The 19,460-nt window shown below is 35.5% G+C and overlaps 1 protein-coding gene across 7 annotated transcripts; it reads left to right on the forward strand.

The window, feature by feature from the left end:
- The first annotated feature begins 170 nt into the window (after positions 1 to 170).
- On the forward strand, positions 171 to 18,945 carry LOC135791913 (mucin-2-like). 7 transcript variants are annotated; one of them, XM_065302483.1, is made up of 16 exons: positions 171 to 323; positions 1,156 to 1,329; positions 9,569 to 11,317; positions 11,381 to 11,524; positions 11,616 to 11,948; positions 12,052 to 12,192; positions 12,955 to 13,080; positions 13,180 to 14,571; positions 14,836 to 15,348; positions 15,523 to 15,588; positions 15,836 to 16,609; positions 16,663 to 16,716; positions 16,768 to 17,031; positions 17,085 to 17,551; positions 17,612 to 17,855; positions 18,413 to 18,945. In XM_065302483.1, exons 2-16 carry the CDS (start codon positions 1,255 to 1,257, stop codon positions 18,488 to 18,490), a joined length of 6,420 nt encoding a protein of 2,139 aa, XP_065158555.1. In that variant the 5' UTR covers positions 171 to 323; positions 1,156 to 1,254; the 3' UTR covers positions 18,491 to 18,945. The 7 variants fall into 7 exon arrangements, with proteins under 7 accessions (XP_065158555.1, XP_065158559.1, XP_065158556.1 ...); XM_065302484.1 differs by having other exon boundaries at positions 172 to 323; positions 13,180 to 14,478; positions 17,977 to 18,945; XM_065302486.1 differs by having other exon boundaries at positions 172 to 323; positions 13,180 to 14,133; positions 17,977 to 18,945.
- Positions 18,946 to 19,460: the final 515 nt, after the last annotated feature.

The following is a 19,460-nucleotide window of genomic DNA, read 5'->3' on the forward strand; positions in this document are numbered from 1 at the left end:
GTGATGTCTTGGTAACAAGCTGGCAAGAACTAAAGTGAGAGGAGTGGTGTTACAGTTTTTATATCCGGAGTAATATGTCCCTGCCAGGTGCATTCGCACATACGCGCCGTGTCCCCGCTCAAGAGAACTTTTTATAATTCGTAACTTCTTGCTAGTGCCAACGAAAGCTTTCGGTAACTTATCAGTCTCGGACAAGGCGTCGACTCGTGCTATTCCATAACGTTTTGGTGCTTTATCATAAATAATTACCGGAAAGCTTTGTAGTGAGTTGATTTTGTGTGCTTGTGAATTTAAATATGAACTTTATTTAAAAAAATCAACCGGTTTGTTTTCAATTCATTTATAAAATATAAATAAATTTAAATGCGAAACAAATTTCCAAATTAATATTGCAAACAAAAGAGAAAATTGCGAAAGGAAAGGGAAAGTTTAACAAACAGATTGGTGAATAAGAAAATCAAATTACTTCTTAATATGTGTACTTATCCGTGGTGAATTATGACTTTCCTTTGCTCTTTCTATTGACAACTTGACAGCCCATTCAAAGTGATGCAGACGCATTCAAGTTTGAATTCTTTTCAACAATATAATGTAGATTGTAGAATGTTATTACATGTTTATCTCAGTCACTAGATTTGCTTATTTTTGTTGGTTATACGCTTGAGTTATTGCAAAAACTTTCCTTTTGTCAATCTGAAAGAAATATTTTTGCAAATAATTGCATTTTTCTAATCATCAGTATACCTATTGGAATGTAGCGAGAATTAAAATTAATCAGATTGGCTCTATGCGCAATATTCCACTTTCTGTTTGCGCTACTGGTATTTTTTTTTGGTTGGTCTGTAAAATGTGTAAAGTATAGTATAGAAATATTTGTTGCATAATTAGAAAATCGTAGTGTAACGCTACTGTGGTGCCAGTTAATAATTATAAAATTAAATTACACGTAACTTGTTTTCCACTTTGTTCTAATAACATTTATTTCTCTAAAATAAACTTTTACATATTTATATTTGGTTTTAAGTCAATATTTGCATAAATATTACATTTGGAAGTTTCGTTTTTTTGTTTATTTATTTATGTTTTACGTTTGTTTTTAAATTTAATTCACGACATGTAGAGCATTTCAAGTTGTTACTTTTTATTGTCATTTAGGATGCTCGGACAAGTGGAAAGTATCAAAAATAGGCACGAATGGAATTGTTTCATATAAATGACTAAAATTTACTCGTGTAAAGAGAACCGACATTGACGATGAAGATCTTGCGCATCATTATTCTACTTTCTTGTGTTGGGATTAGCTATACGGTAGCACAACGTCGACAGCAGGTAAGATAAACATTTTAAATTCAATAAAAATTAATTCTCTCTAAATCCAGACAACTTTCAATGATTTTAACCTCAAAATTCATTGGTTACATTAAATTCACATAAGTGAGGTTATTGGATAGCGCAAAATTGTTATTAGTACTAATTTGGTTAAAAATGACATTTTACAACTTTAATCAGTAATTAGAATGCACGTGTGTTTTTATCTCTCAATCAAATCTAATATCTAATCGTAAATCAAAATTATATGACCTTTAATAAGTGATTAACAAATAGAAACCTGTGTAAATGTAAATTAAGTTGCTTGATTCTACAAAAATCAAGATTTGCAACTTTGTTCTATCCGTATCCGCACAGATATCTACAAATATCATTCATAAGTTAGAAAACGCTTAAACGCATAATACAATTGAATAAAAATTGAAAAGACAGGAACTTGTATAAAACAGTCCATTTCACCGCACGCGCCGTGTTAAACCTGGAAGTTTGTTATATATTATACATTTTCCTGGTTTCATGTTGCAGTTGAAACAACACTCTAATGCATAAACTTGTTAGTGAACAGCGAGGTAAATGCGTTACGCACCAACAACATTCGTGCATAAACAATCTGATAATTGATACCGTAGATATTACGCGTTGTTATGAAAATTAATTACTGTATTATATTATATTAACATTTTATAAATATGGCTTCATCGCACGATGCCTATTATAGCCACACGCCGCACTAAACAATTATAAAGTTACCTACAGTAAATCATGCTAATGGATGATCTTATGGTGCCGATAGTAAAAGTTTGTGTGTTTTTTATTTTGTTGTTCAAAAACGCCGCCAACGTGCAATTCACTTTTAGGAATGAGTCGAAGTAATAGTAGGTAGATGGTTAAATATTTATTAACTTTAAATGTTATTAACCTGTGGTTGGGAGATAAGGAAGTATCAGCAGGATAAATATTGATATAATGAGAGAGAATATTCTGCACTGTCGCAAACTGGGCAGTACTAATGCATAATGCACACTTGGTAATATCTTACAGAGTGAGAGCTGTCAAGAAATGTAACAATGTAGAAATTGAGCACTTCAAACACTTTGAATGCAATTGCAAACATTTCAATGCAATTTATTTGATTCAGTGTGATCATTTCTTTAATATTCTGTGATATTAGGAATGTTTAATGTTGATTACTGACAGGTAAATGAGTAAATTAACGCTGGTTTATAATTAAACAGTAGTATATCACGAAATATTACTAGCAGTTAAATTTTGTTTCTTAAAGACTAATCAATCTTTAATTACATGTTTCGAAAATGTAATTACATTTAAATTTAAAACTAATCATGAAGTATTTATGCTTCATCTGTTCTAAATCAATGACGCATGCGTACACACAACGTTAAATAAAATGAGAATTGTGGTTATGTCGCAGTAATATTACGGTTTAACTGATTTTCCATTTTCGCATTTTCTAAAAGAAAAAGTATTTGGAATACTTTCAGTTGAATATTGTGACACCGTGATTTCAAATGTCTCGCAGTGTCTTATTATTTAAAATGCTCTGTATTTTACGGCAATTATCAATACAAAAGCTATGCTAATTGTAGAAGGTGAAATCAATTATCCGCATGAAAATGCAACTGTGTTCAGTCCTAGAAGCAACTACTGTAAACGTTATTATTAATGCTTTCTTTTCTAACGTTACCGACTGAATTACATACATTTCGCAACTTCTTTGAATTCGCAGACGTGTACTATTAACATTTGTCGTGAAAACCGTGGAAAACTGACCAATTATTACCGATTTACACAACCGATCATAATATCATTAACACTTTCTGTTTCGTCCACTAAAAATGATGAAATTTTTTAATGTGAACATCTGCTCTTAATGATTAAAACGTGCTCGTATTACACTCGTGTTTAGATGAGTGTGAAAAATTATAAATAATTACTTATGGTTCTTGTCCGTTTGGGGCCTTCACTGTTCATCCATGAAACCTATGCATTACGGTCAAGACTCTAGAATCATCTGCACTTAATTTAGTTATGTGTGCGTTGGTTAAAAATAATAAATAAAAGTGCAGAAATAAAATGTTGCAACTTCATTTAGCCTCATTACCAGACATTCACAGTTCGATTGTAGTTTTCTTTGAGGTGTATATTAATAAGGACGGATTAAAGTGAAGTAAACGCAAACGAATATCGAATAACGAATGTTTAATTAATCACCTTGAACGTACATTTCTTTAATCAGCTTAAATCTGCGCAAGTCTCTTTCGCGCACAAAAGCTAATTGAAACGGTTGAAAGGTTCGAGTTGATTTTTTTCATAAAACAAACTCTGTTGCAATTTAATATTTATGTAAGGATTGATGAAGCGAATGACGAACGACTCTTGATGCTTTTATCAGTCTTAAGTTTATATTTTAAGAGCAAGAGGCTTTTACGAGTCGAAATTTATATAGCAGCGTCGGTGGATTGTTTTTTTCGTTGACAGATAATGGTCGCTTTAATTCCATGCAAATATCAAGGTTACCCAAAAGGTTATTGTGAATAAAAAAGCCATTTGTTCATATGTATATTAATTTGTCTGTTATATATCTTTTTTTGCTTTAAGTGCATGTATTGATATTTTTTCATAATAAATTTAATTGCTACAAGAAAGGTAAAGTTTTCGGTTGACGTGTTATGTTTGTGGTTTTTTCGTTTGAAGGCAATCTGTAATTTGGACACCTATCGGCAGTAATAACTGTAATGACGAATTTAATGTTGCATTTCAACGTTGGTGTTTTAATATTATTTTTTTGTTCAGGATAATTGAGTTATTACAAAACCGTAGAATCAATAATCAATAAGTGCATAATGTATTTTTGTGTGCAAATAATTTATTGTAAATTTGGTAGGTAAAAATGTAAAAATACATTTGAGGTTAGTAAGAGAAGTTGCCGCACTTCACAACAAACCTAAAAATGTTTTAAATTCTTAATAATTGTATAAATGTGTGGTTTGTTGTGGTTTTTACATCTCGAAAGTGTTAAACTTTGTAATATTTTATGAAATTAAATAATTTTTACCAGTTTTTTGTGTATATTTTTGCAAATTAAGTTAAAAAATGCAGGTTTACTATTGATACCAACATTATTATTAAATTAATTACGTTACTCGAAAATTTATATTATTTTATTGCAAACATTTACGAGTACATTAAGATATCAATGAAGATTTCTCAGCAGTAAAAAACAAATTTGGAAGTGCAGATGTTAAAATTTTATTATCTTCTTTAATCAACGAATCTTATGGTTAATAACGGTCGTTTCATTTAAGTTATTGTTTAGTGAACTTTCCAACCATCACATGAAAGTGCGTATTTTCTACGCGTAAACATTTGAATGACGTAAAACACATATCGCAAATACATTCAAGAAGCAAAATATGCTTTTACTCTTAAACGTTTCTTGCCACACATGAAAGTTTGCACAATAGATTCAATTAGCAAATCGATTAGAATTTGAAAAAAGTGTAAAAATGTGATTTGCATGTCGCAAGTTCCAGATATTGACACTATTTGCAGCAATTGCAAGAGAAACTTGTGATTAATATTCGATTAATTACCTGTTACAGATTAAATTGAAACTGGATCAATTTATATCAATTATACATGATGATGATTTACAGTTTAATTGAAGCATTTAATGTTAATTAATGTTAACAGTTAGATAAATAAAAACGCGGTCTAATGATTGAGTTCCTTTCAAAGTTTGAATGAACCTAATTAAAATAAGAGAATAAAATATATTTTAAGAGTATTTAAGTGGTATGCATGCAGGTAAGGTAAATTTTCACATATATTCGTCAGTTTTGTGAACGGTGCAGGAGTGAAAGTAAAATCGTATAAAGTCGAGTTGCTTTTTAACCAGTTTATGGTCAGTATGAGTGACCTGAATTAGTCCTTGTATCTTGTGGCGAGCAACCAGAAGATATTAACCGGATAATAAAACACGTAAAACGTATTTGTGTCTCTTTTCCCTACAAAAGTTGCAATTTTGCGAAAACGTCATTACTGCTATCACTCAAAGAAGCTAGCGCAATAAAAACTTCACTTTTTAACGTTTAATTGTGGAATTAGCCATAAAACAAGCGCAAAAATGCAAAAATTAAATAATTATTTAAATTATGAATACTTTTCCATCTCAAGGTTGTTTCCCAAGTTGTCGCAGCCATAACAGATGGGGCGTTAATGTTTATTCCAACATTCACCGGTTGGTCATCCCACAGTCATCAAACAACTCGACGTAATTCGCATAATATTCCAATTAGTTTTCAAAATAAGACAATTTCATGCGGTGTTGCGATTGTTTAGCAATGAATGCTGCCTTGACTTTTACATAAAGAGCAGTTCCACCGCCAATTCGTTATGATGTGTAACTAATTAATTGCGATACATTGACGAAATCTTCCAAACCGAATTTTTAACCGCATGGCGCAAAAACGAAAGTTTAAGAAAGCATCTTGTTGTTTCGATTTTCGAGTTTAATTCATCATCTAGTCTAAAATCGCTTTTTCTCTTTCTGGTTTAAGCTTTAACATATATAAACAGCCTGTAGGTTTTAGCGTTATTTAGTCGATTGAGCATGCACGTCAATAAAATGATCAACTTTCGCCTCACAACTTAAAAATCTGTTTACAAAAAAATGTTCAGCACTTCCGACAACATCTTAATCAAGCATTGCAAGACAAATTCAATGCAAAGTCGTCGTGACACGCACCGCAACAGTTAAATTGTGTCAAAAGTGACTAATTAACGTACAATACATTTTAGAATGGATTTTAAATAGCCGTTAAAGGAATAATAGTCGGTTAAATCGTGATCATAGTTTTGTATTTGTATAACAAAGTGTTACCAAGTCGAACACGCCAGCTTGGAATTGCTACAGTTTTGCCACAGTTGTTTAATGCGAAACAAGCAAGCAGATAAAATATTAATGTGCTAAAACGCAGGACGCAGCATATGCAAGGCACACACGGCAAGAATTGAAATTGGAAAGGCAAAATCGCCGCAGTCCGCGCGCGGTAGTATTATAATTATATTACAGTAAGTCGACAAATACATGCGCCGATATTGCGAGAACCACGTAACTACCTGATTGAAATCGAATCGAAACAGTGCATAATATAATATTTATGCACGTAGCCTTTGAGCGCAGACGCGAACAGAGACAATCGGAGCCTGTGGTGCACGAAACGCAGTTTCATTGAGGTGTCCTTCGCCGACTGAAATGCTTTAGTTTATTTTATTTACTTCGATTGCCAATTTAAGTATGTACCAACGTTTGCGTACTTGGGTTGTGCATATATCCGTTGTATTTTGCGCGCAATGTGAGATACAAGCTTTTAGAATGTTGAGTTGTGAATAAATGTTTGACGTGCATAGGATATTGCGTAATTATTCTTTTATTAATTGATTAGTACAACCACAAGACGTGGATACTTCAGAAGTCCGTTTTATATTAATTACACTCAATATTTATTGATCACGACACGTTTTACACGTGACAGCTTCATAGTTACAGTTATTATTGAATTACTCAAAGAATGTATACAATAAAGTTAAAATTTATTTTAAAAAAATATTTAGAATTAAATTCTACATCTAACTGTCTGAAAATTATGTTGATTGCATTATTTAATAAAAAGTTACAAGCAATTAAAATTGGATATAATAAAAATTCATATAAATCACACTAAATTGTTAATAACTTTTTATAAAACTAAGCTAACGATTAAAATATAATATAATTAGATTCAGAATTTAATATTGAATAGATCCCTGAAAAAAATATTAAAATAAGTTGATTAGTTTAAAAGTTATCATTAAAAAACTAATTTTGTGGAATGAGCAGCGTTGTCAATGCAAAAAATGCAACCAATACTAATAGCACTTGAATGTGGCAACACTGCAGTTGTCGTCCATGCTGCATAACCAACTTGACTACATAATATATATCTTATAATTAAATTAACCTAGATATTTGGTTATGCAGGAATGTTCAGCAAAGTACCAAGATTATAACAAATTTATCAGCAATGCCATGAAAGCTTACTCATTACTCATTACAACTTAAATTGATGTTGTGTTCATCAAGCCGGCAGGGATCCATAAGTACAGTTGTATAATATCAACATATTCGACATAAGTAATCAAGCTGGTTAACATTTGGGCAAAAAGAAAACTAAAATAACCATAATAATATAATAATATTTAAGCATGGCACGCAATAGTTATCTAATAACTAATGCCTAAATTTTAGTTGACTCAAAAATAATTTTATCATTATTGTTTTGCTAATCAATTGTTTTAATAAAATGTCATGAAATGGATTGACGCAATGCTCTAGTTTGAAGCCTGTGATCTAATTGAGAAAGAATCGAGTAATTCGGAACTGTGTGTGAAGGTAGCAGTTAAAAATTGCGGATGTCTGACGCAGTTATGTATTATGTTATTACTTGAAACTTCAAACGCTATAATCCTGGTTTTCAAGCCCATAGGCTTCACAATTATACAGAAATTAATGCATAACTTTCTCGGGTACCAGGTTGTTACATGGATTTATTAGGCATTTAATTAAAGCAAGCAGAATTTCTGTTTAAATGAATTTGAAGAGATTTAATTAAGTTTTTAATTTTGGGAAGAATGAAACTTGACTCATTGTTTAGAAAAACCGTCGGCACTGCACACTAACAAAACAAATATTTAATGTTTGAGTTTATTATTGTTGTAAACGTTTTAAACTAAATAAAAAAGAAATTTAAATGAGTCACACATTTCAAAATGTGTACTAATTAATAAATGTCAAATGATTGGAAATTTAACTAGAGGAAAAGGCAGGAAATGTGTGTTTGTAATTTAATTCAGAGCACATTGCAATTTATGTACACGTAGATATACATAATCCATTTCCTGAAAATCAGAATCAAACTCAAACAGTTAGCGCATTCGCTTCGTTTTTACTTTTATGCGGGCTGTTACACACGGCGAGACGCAAGCATTCATTCTTTGTATTTTACGGATAAACGTTTCAATTTGCGCGTTCATTCCGCGCTGCAAATGATTAGAAGAAAGGTTTGAATTCGAGCAAGTATGGTAAATTTGGTCGTTGTCGTTCCGTGTGTCGCTAATAGAAACGAACTCATTTCGCTCTCACTTTTATCGAATCCAGAAACGGATTAAGATATTTTCATCCAATTTAAATACAAATATATTTGCAAATATATTATACCTATATTTACAATAGACTAAAAATGGCGAAACATTTAACACGAAACTACTCAAACTGGGACAAACAATCGAATGCGTGTCTAACATTTGCAAAATTATGAACAATCAAAAATAACTCGACCTAACAATATTATAATTATGTTTATTGTTGATGAATTTAAAAATACTACTTGGTATGCTTTAATTATGTCTTGTATATCCGTATTAACACGAATGGTGTTCAAGTTTTATGAAACGGTGCCACCAGAAAACCACTCTTGCGTATTACATAAACACAGCAATCGATTTGTGTGTGCAACGTCGCACTTTCAATTCCAACACTTAAATTTGCAACAGTTTTAAATGTCCTAGGTATTAATTATATTTTCGCTGCATTTCCTTTCGTGTGCTTAACAAGCAGGTGTTTCCTTTTCTGCGATACGGAAATGCGTAGAAAAGTAACACTCGCTGGAGCAGTGCGTTGAGTAACAATAAATTATTGACCATTAAATACTTAGCATTATTATTGTGCGAGTTGAAATGGTCGTAATGAATGCTTTGTGAAGTGAGAATTGGAATATAGTTGTCAAAATTACACGAAAGTGGGATCTAATAACCTTTTGAACGAAGAGAAATTTAATGCAATTATCGTTTGAATGTTGATGTTACAAGATGAACTTTTTTTTCTGATGTGTGACTTGAATGTTTGAAGTTGATAAAGTGAAAGATGATTGATATTATATAAGGATTTGACTTTTTATGGGATAAAATTCTTGGTAGACTTGATATGACAATGAAGTTTATTTTTGATTGAAAATATTGCAAGGCCGAGTCAAAAAACGACAAATAACTTTGTCTTAGAGCTGTTTTAAAGCTGTTTCTAAGGCGATCTAGTTTTTGCTTGTTATTGAATCAGTTTCTCGTCCAATGATTCGCCTAAAATCTTGTTGACATTTAGAAATCTTTTGATTTTCTGTTCAAGAATGCCGACGAGGTTCAACCAGAGACTCAACCCAGTCCGGTTGCCGCTACGCGTGGCAGAGGTAGGGCACGTTTCGTGAAAACGCCCGAATTTGAGCAAGTAAGTTCGGACTATGCGGCTGCCGCCAGAAGCTCGGCCTCCGATGGGCGATCGGAAGGTAAATCTCGTTCACTAGGTGCTGGCAATAATAGACGTAATAGCATTAGTAGCACTATTAGTTCTACCAAACGTCTGTATGAAGTTGAGGAAATTGTCGATGACATTCCAGATAGATCTTCAGTCTATCATCGTCCTCGGGTGATCACCGAAGACAAGTTTGAAATTCCGAACGCTCCCAGATCGACGTTCTCTGAACCTGGGTTGGCTACAGGTCAAGCTGGTCCACAAGCGCCATTGCCTGTTGATGAATTGATCAGAAATTTTGGTTCATTGCGTAGTGATGAACCGACCAAGTTGGAATTACCACAGGTGTTCCCACAAGTTGAATATGAGTCGGAACCTAATGTGGTGTCCAGTACGACTAATAAAGCTGAATCTGTTGAGGTTTCATCTAGTACGACAGAGAAAGAAATGGAAAGGGAGTTGATGAAGAAAGATCAAAGCACAAAACGACCTGAAAGTACTACTGCTGAGGTTACAAGCACAACTGCTGCCCAAGCTAGAAGGACTGTTATTAGAACCAGAACAAACGCTCGTCAATCAACAGCAACGGAATCTTCTTCAACAAGTGCTCCAGTAAGGTCTAGAGGTAGATCTAAATCTACTGCAAGTAATAAGGTTGATAACACAGAGCCAATAGCAAGAAGAGCATCAACAGCTGAAGAAAACACCGAAAACAGTACTCGCGGTAGTTTCCGTGTGGGACGTAGAAGACCAACGCCTACTTTAAAAGATCGCGGTCCTTCTATAACAGAAGAAGATTCTCTATCACCTAAGACTAGAACTGGTCGTGATTCTAATATCAGTTCATCTCCACCTGTTAGAAGGGGTTCAGTACGAAGTGCTACTCCTAGATCATCAGCAGCAGTAGCTGCAGCATCATCAGAAACTGTTGAAGCAACCACACGTAATCGGGCAGATGTTAGAAGATCAAGAGGTAGAAAATTGGAAACTTCCCAAACAACAGAAAATGCCCCAAGTGTCAATGTCAATAGACCTACTGAATTTGCAAGTCGTAGAACCAGAACTCGTACCCAGGTGAATCAACCTGCACAAGAACCCACAGCACCTGCATCTCGTCCATCAGGTTCCGGAAGAAGTTTTCAAGAACCAATTAGATCCAGAACAACTGCCGTTGATAACACCGCTCCGTCTGCACCTGCAAGAGATTCTAGGAGTAGAACAAGATCACGATTCCAATTGGGAGACTTAGAAAATGTCAGGTTAGAACCACAACAAAGTGTAGAACATAGCACCAGAGCACTCCCAAGAAGAACAGGACGTACTAGACCACCAGTTGTACACGCGGAAGAACTGATTGCTTCATCAACAGTAGAAAATCCCATTAGGGTTACCCTACCACCAACTTCCACAATTCGAAGTGTCAATGCCATACCAACCAGAGTAAAGGAAAGCGTTCACAGTGAAATTACCGAAGTAGTTAGCAGTAGAAAGGTTACTCGGCGAAAAAAGCCCGAAGCGAAAGCGGCAAGACAAAAAAGCCAAGAAGAAGACGACATTGATGACTTGAATTATCCGCCACAATTCAAAGCAATTATTCTCGCTAATAAATCAAGAGACGATAAAAAGGTAGGTTTCATTCTTAATTTGAATGCACTATCAATCACATGTATCATAAATCATTTTTGCCAGTCGGATTCAGCGGCATTGTCATCATTGTCACCATCATTTAGCGATAGTAGTACATCAACTTCAACGACTACTACCAGTTCAACCACGAGTAGTACTACTACTGCCGGAACGTTAACTACATCAACATTATTTCCTCCTAAGCATGTATGTACATAACACAAAATTCATCGCATCAACACCTCATTGAATTTTTTAATGTGTTGAGTATTATGATTGAGTATATTTAATAATTTAGGTAGAAGATGTTGATAATGATTTGGCACCAACTCCACGTCCAACGCGTCGCCGCTTTTCAGTGAGCACTCGCAAGCCTAACTTTGACAGTCCTTCGACAACACGCAAGCCAAAAACTTTACCAACACGAAAACTAGTTGCCAATCCAGATTCCGAAAAACTCGCCAAATTCCATGCTCGTTTTAACAATCAATACCAACGCAACAATACACGCAGTCATGATGAAGCTATTTCCTCAACGCTTGCTACAACTACTAAACGCACAACTAAACCACCCAGCAAAATTTCGTACACTAGAAAACCGGATAAATTAGTAGAACGGAAGTTCAACCAGGTAAAGTTATGCGAATATCACAATCACACCTAGAATGCTTTTATTATTTTAATTTTATTGCTTTTAATGGAGTAGTGTTGCTTTAATGCGAATATTTTGTTAGACAAAGTCCAACCGATATAGTGCAAGATATCGCAGCGAGGCAAGATCATCAGCACCGACACGTGCAGCAACAACGCCGCCATTGTACGTGCCAACTGTACCAACTGTCACGCCCGCAAGCGCACCATTAGCAACCCACCAGGTGAGTGGAAATTTACTCACTTGGTTTAATCAGTTCTTGACGTGTTTCACGAATCGGTGTAATTACATTTAGATGAAATTGATTGCGAAACAATATAGTACACCTTATTATTTGTATAAATTGATAAGCGGTTGACTAACACAAAAGTTCAAATGATGAAAAAAACATGATGTGTGGGATTCTAATTGTTTTTTCTGTCTCTTATCTGAAGGACGGTACATGGTCCGAGACGGAACCGTGGTTCATGTCAATCATCAATCAATAAACTACACACATTCACTCACGTCCACTCGGAATCTTCCAAATACTTCTTCTTGTCTCTTCGTCTATACATATAGATGCTTAGTGAAGTACCTTATCCAATATTTTATTATACAATATATTGTATTTACGTATTGTTTGTTTTCGCACACAGAATTAAGTCTGCACAGTTTATTATAAAGACGAGTAACACTAGCGTTTAAGAAAAGGTGTACTATATGACGTTTCTAACCATACATACTGTGTTATTCTTTATTTGCACATTTTTATCAATAAAAATGTATTTCCAAATCATTGTTGTCTCATCGTTCCATTGAACTGTTCGATTGTTTGCTTTTCTCTTATGTGTTTAATCACTAACTTTGTGCTGAGCGACAGTAATCGTAAGCGTGCATCACCTTCGTGTCATCCACATTCAATATCATTCAAATGCAATTCAATCATCCTCATCAGAAGCAAAGAAATATTTTGACAATTTGTTTGTTTCGCATGGATTTCTAGGCCCCCAAAACAAATGACGAACGTGCAATAAGCGACGAGAATGACGATATCAAAATCATTTCAATCGCCCAACCAAATGCGAATTCCCTGTATTCCGATAATTTGGTCACTGAAAATAATACCACGGTAATACTGATTAGATAGCAAATTGAGCAGTAGATAGACATTTTATTTGAGTTATTAAATAATCATCCAATTCTATTATCGAATTCGTTTTTACACAAGGTCAACGCCGGCGACGCGACAAACCAACCGACAGGGTCTATACTCGAACGAATAATTAATTCGATATCGTCTATATCGACGACGACCGCCAAACCGGACGCGAAAGTCTCGCCCACGGAGACGGCGATATTAAAAATTCCACCCCCGCCCAAGAAGAAAGACGAGGAGATTGTTCGGACCACGAAAGCATTGACTACCGAAAAACCTACGACGATCATTGAACGCATTTTAAATAGTTTGTCGGCTATACAAGCGAGTGATAATAATGTAGGTAACGTCGGCGCTAGCAACGAGCTGGACTCGATTCTAGACGTGCCCGCTTTACGCAAAGTGCCCACTTTGGTAACGGGCGCACCCCCATCCAGTGTATCTTCTTCTACACCCCCTGCCACTACCACTACAACCACTTCTGCCACCACAAGCACTATGAAGGTTGCACTCGCACCTACGAAACTACCTATTCAAAGCACTGTGGCTATCTCTTTGGCTGATTATTTAGCTTCCCTTGGTATTACCAAAACACAAGGTACCCCTACTACTCAAGACAGTGCTGTTACCAGCACTACACCATCAATATCTACAACGGTTATAGACGAAAGTAAAAACACTATTGATTACATTGGTACTACCACCACAACTCTTGGAAGTACAACTATTACAATGAGTCCGACAAGTCCAACAACAAACCCTCCTGTTACTACCACATTGATGGCTAGTACTACAACCAACCCACCAACAACAACAGATAATTGGTTGGCAAAGATTTTGGGTCTTGAAACAACAACAGAAATGATCACAACTACTACCACTATGAAACCGGATTCTACTACCATGAAATTCTTTGAAAGTACCATCACAACAACAGATGTAACTGGTATACCTGAAGTGACAACTGAAAGTCTTAGTACAGTGGTGAATCCGTTGAATATTGAGTTGTCTACTCCGATTATAAATGTAAGTCCAAACTCAGTGACAATAACTTCACCAAGTGACAGCCCACCAACGACTAACTCGAATAATCGCACCGGAAAACTCCTCGAAAAGCTCGTCGAAGAAATCAATAACGAAATAACATCATCAAAGCAAAATAACAACGCAACTAATGCGCCCAGCAGTACGAATTCAACGATGTCCCCCGAAGACTATTTCATTTTTGCGGTCTTGCCCAACAATACGATCGTCCGCAAGCGCCCGCGCAAAATCAGTGCACCCTATTTTATCTACGGGGTATACCCAAATAATACGATAATTCGGAAGTTCCCGAACGGTACGCTTGTGCCGGACGATCCCGTCGTGCAAGTAAGTGGTTTCGATACACGCGACCCCCTGCCCCCCCGCCCAATGATAACCAGTAATCGAGTTAATGAGCCCACAGGAACGGATGACGCGAGGGTATTTTTCACACTTGTTATTAACTTTTTGTTTACACGGTGTATGGGTGCCATTTCACGCTTTCGGGTGTACACTTACGCTTTCATTATTACACCAAACCTGTACACACACGTAATGCACCAATAAACCTACGTGAAGCTAGTGGTTCGTGATGTTGTAAGGAATTCGTGTAAACAGACTTAACATGATTCACAATTTGCATCATTAGAACTTTGTAGATTTAGGAACACCAGCGAATTCACGTACGTGGCATATTTTTTGTAGGATTTAACGGAGGTAAATCAACTGTCGCTTGATTTAAATGACACGGCGACATTGACCAACAAAACACTTGAAGAATACACTAGTTTAATCAATCAAACAATTACGACTGCACCGAGTACTACTACTACTGATTCTGCAATGAGTACCACTCCGGCATCGGTAACCAGCACCGAAATGAATGATTTATCTGATGCTGATATTATTTCGACTGAAATGAGTATTGATGTTACCACCTTAAATGAACCAATGATCATTGAACTTGGACCGACTACTGTTGGTAACGACGAGTTGGTCGAGAATATCACGGTTACTTCGGAACGTATCGAGACTACTACCAATTTGGGTATAATTGAAAGTAAAAGTAGTTTTGAAAGCGAACCGATTGAGGACCTCGAAGATACAACGCTACCGATGCCGGATACTAGTACAATTGTAATGACTAGTACGAGTAGTGCAGAAACCACGATCACACCAGCTCCGATTAGTACGGATTGGACAATAAATCCGACGTCGGTAAGAATTCTCTATATAAAACTGCGATCTCTCTGCAAACACCAACAGACTAGTCAGGAGGAGATCTTTTAAGCTACTAACAACAACCATTCAGTTGCCGCAATAGACATTGGCGACCCACCTACCGGTCGTATGTTGATTTTTATTCTGTTTTGTTTTCTATGCGCATATTAGCACAGGCGGTTTAGATTGCGACTGATACGGCGTCGACGACCTATCAGAATGGAGTTTTTGGAGATTGTAAGTGGTCAGAAGCAGCAGGCGTAATGAAATAATCAGTGACACTTCTTATATCAATTTATACTACTCGTACATACTTTAAGACAACATTCGACTCTAAAACAACATATATTTAATATACTGACTGGGTCGCTTGAATAACTCATCCTGCAAACAATCCTTTGTTGTGTTATGCTCATTCCAGCCATGCCAGTATTATGTACAAATCCGCGCATTGTCGATGTTTTTGTAATATTTCAACTTTCAGATACGGACCACTACGTTACCAACATCAAGTGACGAACTTGACAATGAAATTAGAAATAGTGGCAGCACGTCTAGAGTTGAAGAAATTTCAACAGGTTTTCCGAGTACTACGGCTAGGCTTTCTACAACTGTGCCGTACAGTACCACTGCATTGCCTACTACTACTACTAGGCCCACTACAAGAAGAACCACTATCACTACCACCACTGTTCCTACTACAACCAGACCCAGAACAACCACAACCAGGGCTACAACCACTACAAGACCTAGAACTACTACTCCTTTGTATATCCCTCCTACCACAACTGATTTGACTACTTTTATTGCTAATGTCTTGAGTACTTTGAGACCTGTGTATACTCCTACAACTATTCTAACAGTTCCAACTACTACTGAAACCACTACAGCTCCCACGGTGACTATTACAGCTCGTAGAAGGACTACCACTACTACTGAAGCTACCACGACTACGGAACCGACTACAACTGTACGTGTGACTACGGCCAGACGCCGTACCTTGCCCACTACAACCACAGAACCTACTTTTATAACCCAACGTCCATTTAGGGAAAATATTGTTGCAAGTACAATTCCTACTACAACATTTAGGTTGGATACCACTACGATTGATCCTAGTACACTTGATATTGATGAAATAGTGAAGAAATCTAAGAAGAAGTTGTCACCTCAACAACTAGAAGAAATTGAACAACTGAAAGCGTTGGAAAGGGAGCAGGCTAATTTACTGCAACAATTGTCTTTGCTAACTAATTTGGTACAATAATTTAAATATTTTTAGTGTTTTGGTGTTAAATTTTTGTTTTTCAGAATTTAAATGGTCAACCTAAGAAGAATAGTGGAGGTGGTAACCTTGCAAATAGAGTATGTGTTTTAAAAATTTTTTGCCTAAAAAATAATTCAATGTACTTTTAGATTGTTCAGTTTGCTAAAGAACGTGATCTAACAACAACAGAGTTACCAATATATACAGAAATACCATCAACACGTATTCCAAAGAAACTTCCTGTGTTAGATTCAAAGGGTACCACGGTTGAGGATATTATCAAAGAATTAAACGCTGCACAAAACTCGCTTGGAGATGGGGGTAGAAGTCAGGAAGCAATTATTGCTGAAATTCTAAAACAACGAGGAATTGAACCTAGTACTCCGAAATCACTAAGCGATGCTTTCAGAACGGTATACTTGATCCACATTTTAAACATATTTTAAACTAAATTTGATTACTTTAGACTACGACAAGACGTCCAAGAACTACAACAACCCAACGACCAGGTCGGTTAATGCAGGGCTTAAATTGGTTACTTACCCAATTTGGTGGACCACAACCAGCCGCACCCGCACCAGCTCCACCTCCAACCAGACCTAGAACAACCCGACGTACCACTACAACTCCACGTGCAGATGATGATGAATTACACTTTCAATCTACTGAATTAAACAATGTCATACACAATACTCCTAGCAATACATTTAAACGACCTGTGAATTCTCTGAGTGATGAAGAACTCAGCAGACTTATAAATCAACTTGAAGCAATTCAACGTGATCCTAAACAAGCACAGAATCTGGATATTACTCCTTTTAGAAAACTGCAGGCGCAATCAACAACTTTGAATAACAAAAATGTAGAGATATTTACTACTGGTGGGGGTAGCAGTCAAGTTACCAGATCACCTAAAGATACTGGAAGTAATAGGTATGTCTAATAAGATTATAATGTTGATATTATTGATTTTGTGATAATATAATGATCCAGGGTGAGAACTGCCAAGTCAACGACTTCAAACTCAATTGAAGACCTAGACGAAGACAACGAAGTCACGACGGCACGTGCACGCGCTCCGGCGACAAGAGCCCGTGCAACTTTACCTCCAGTAGAGTTGAATCACGTGCCTGGAATCGAAGATAACGCGCAGGGGCCGCAAATCGGTGGCAATTTTCTGAATGCCGCTGTAAATGTAACGAGAGCAATCTCAACGTTCCTCGGTGCTGCCATTCAGGTAAATAATGACTATTTTGATTTGATCACACAGAATTAAATATGTTTCCCGATGCAATAATGTCTAGTTTGATCTGAAGTCTATACAGTAGATATGTTAATACGAAGGATGAATTTAATAGGTGGCTGCCAGACAGGTGGCGTCGATGATAGCGATTGGCTCTAGAGGCCTTGCCGCCTCATCTCCGACAGACTCAGCAACGTAACACTGAAAACTGATTGCAATAATGAAACGTTTAATAAGTTGACCGTATAAGGAGATTAATTTACAATAAGTAGTGACGTACTAAAACAAACCGTACATTCTACGAAACATTAACAATTTTTTATCCTTATCGTCTCATTAGACTTTTATCATAGCAATTCTTTTATTATGCATCTTTTTATACACGAAACAACTTACGTTACTGATCTAGTCGTGTAATTCTTGTGCCATGAAGTTTTTATTCTACTTCCACTTCATGGATTTCCTTCATACACATTATAAATTAAACTTATCGACACTAATTATCACCACGCACATAAACACATTTGCTAATTACTAATATTTTCATGTAGGGAGCTGCTCGTTCCTTTCAGTCCGCGATCGGCTCAAGTTCCAGTTCGGCCGGCGGTTTGTTCCGGGCGTCAGGATAAGTTACTAAAACTCGCTTGAAGCAAATTAGACGAATCTAGAATTCTGTTTGGAAAAAGATTACAAACACGTTGCTTTTTCTAGATGAGAATTTGCGGAGACTTTGATTTGCTTCTTTCAAACTGAAATTATACAACTATATAATTCTCAAAATTTTAATTATTTATTCCAAGTAATCTAGATACCTACTTTATTCTTTTAGACAATCTATTTGGTAGATTTAGAAAATGAAAGCAGAGACGAAATTGGAGCTAATAGTTGGTGATATACTTTTGTAGAGTACGATAGTGTATGATGTAGTCAGATAAGTGCAGTCAAATGGTGTATATTGTTACTTAAGTCATATGTTACTACTTTGGTGACATCAGTTCCATTATTTCTTTTACTTTGGTTTCTGTATTTGTGAATTATGTGTAAATATTTCTTTGTATATAAATGTCAACCTTTATAAACATAATTTAATGGTGCATTGCTTTTTTTCCTTAAAATTTTCATCATTTCAGATTCATTATTGGGATAAGTTGTATTTTAACCAATTCTTTCTTAGTTTTAAGTCAGTATTGTTAAATGTGTTGCCTACATTCAAACTATTTGTTTGGATTAAATGTAAATAAAAAAGATATAAAATGCTTAACATTCGTTTGAACTCTCTTGTTTTATACTAAAACTTTTACGCAAAAAGTTATTTGCATATACCGTTATTTTATAGTTCAAACTTATAACAATAGTCACCTCCACACTAAAACGCCATGTTTTCTATTCATGGTACAATGCTATTCATATACCCATTAAATTTTTGCATATAAGTCAAATATTTTATTGTTATTACTTTATTTAATTGAGTAATTTTATTATTTGTCTAAATTTGGAAGTTTTAAGAACTTGTTTTTGTGCATTGTTGTAACATTTAACCGATTTGAGGATCAACATAATTAAAATCTTGTAATAACTAATTATAAATATCGATATCGA

This window comes from Atheta coriaria, unplaced genomic scaffold (genome assembly GCF_025399875.1).
Source record: "Atheta coriaria isolate IRGN ID8LTWV9N9 unplaced genomic scaffold, Caltech_Dcor_3.1 hic_scaffold_5_pilon, whole genome shotgun sequence".
Classification (NCBI taxonomy): Eukaryota; Metazoa; Arthropoda; class Insecta; order Coleoptera; family Staphylinidae; genus Dalotia; species Dalotia coriaria.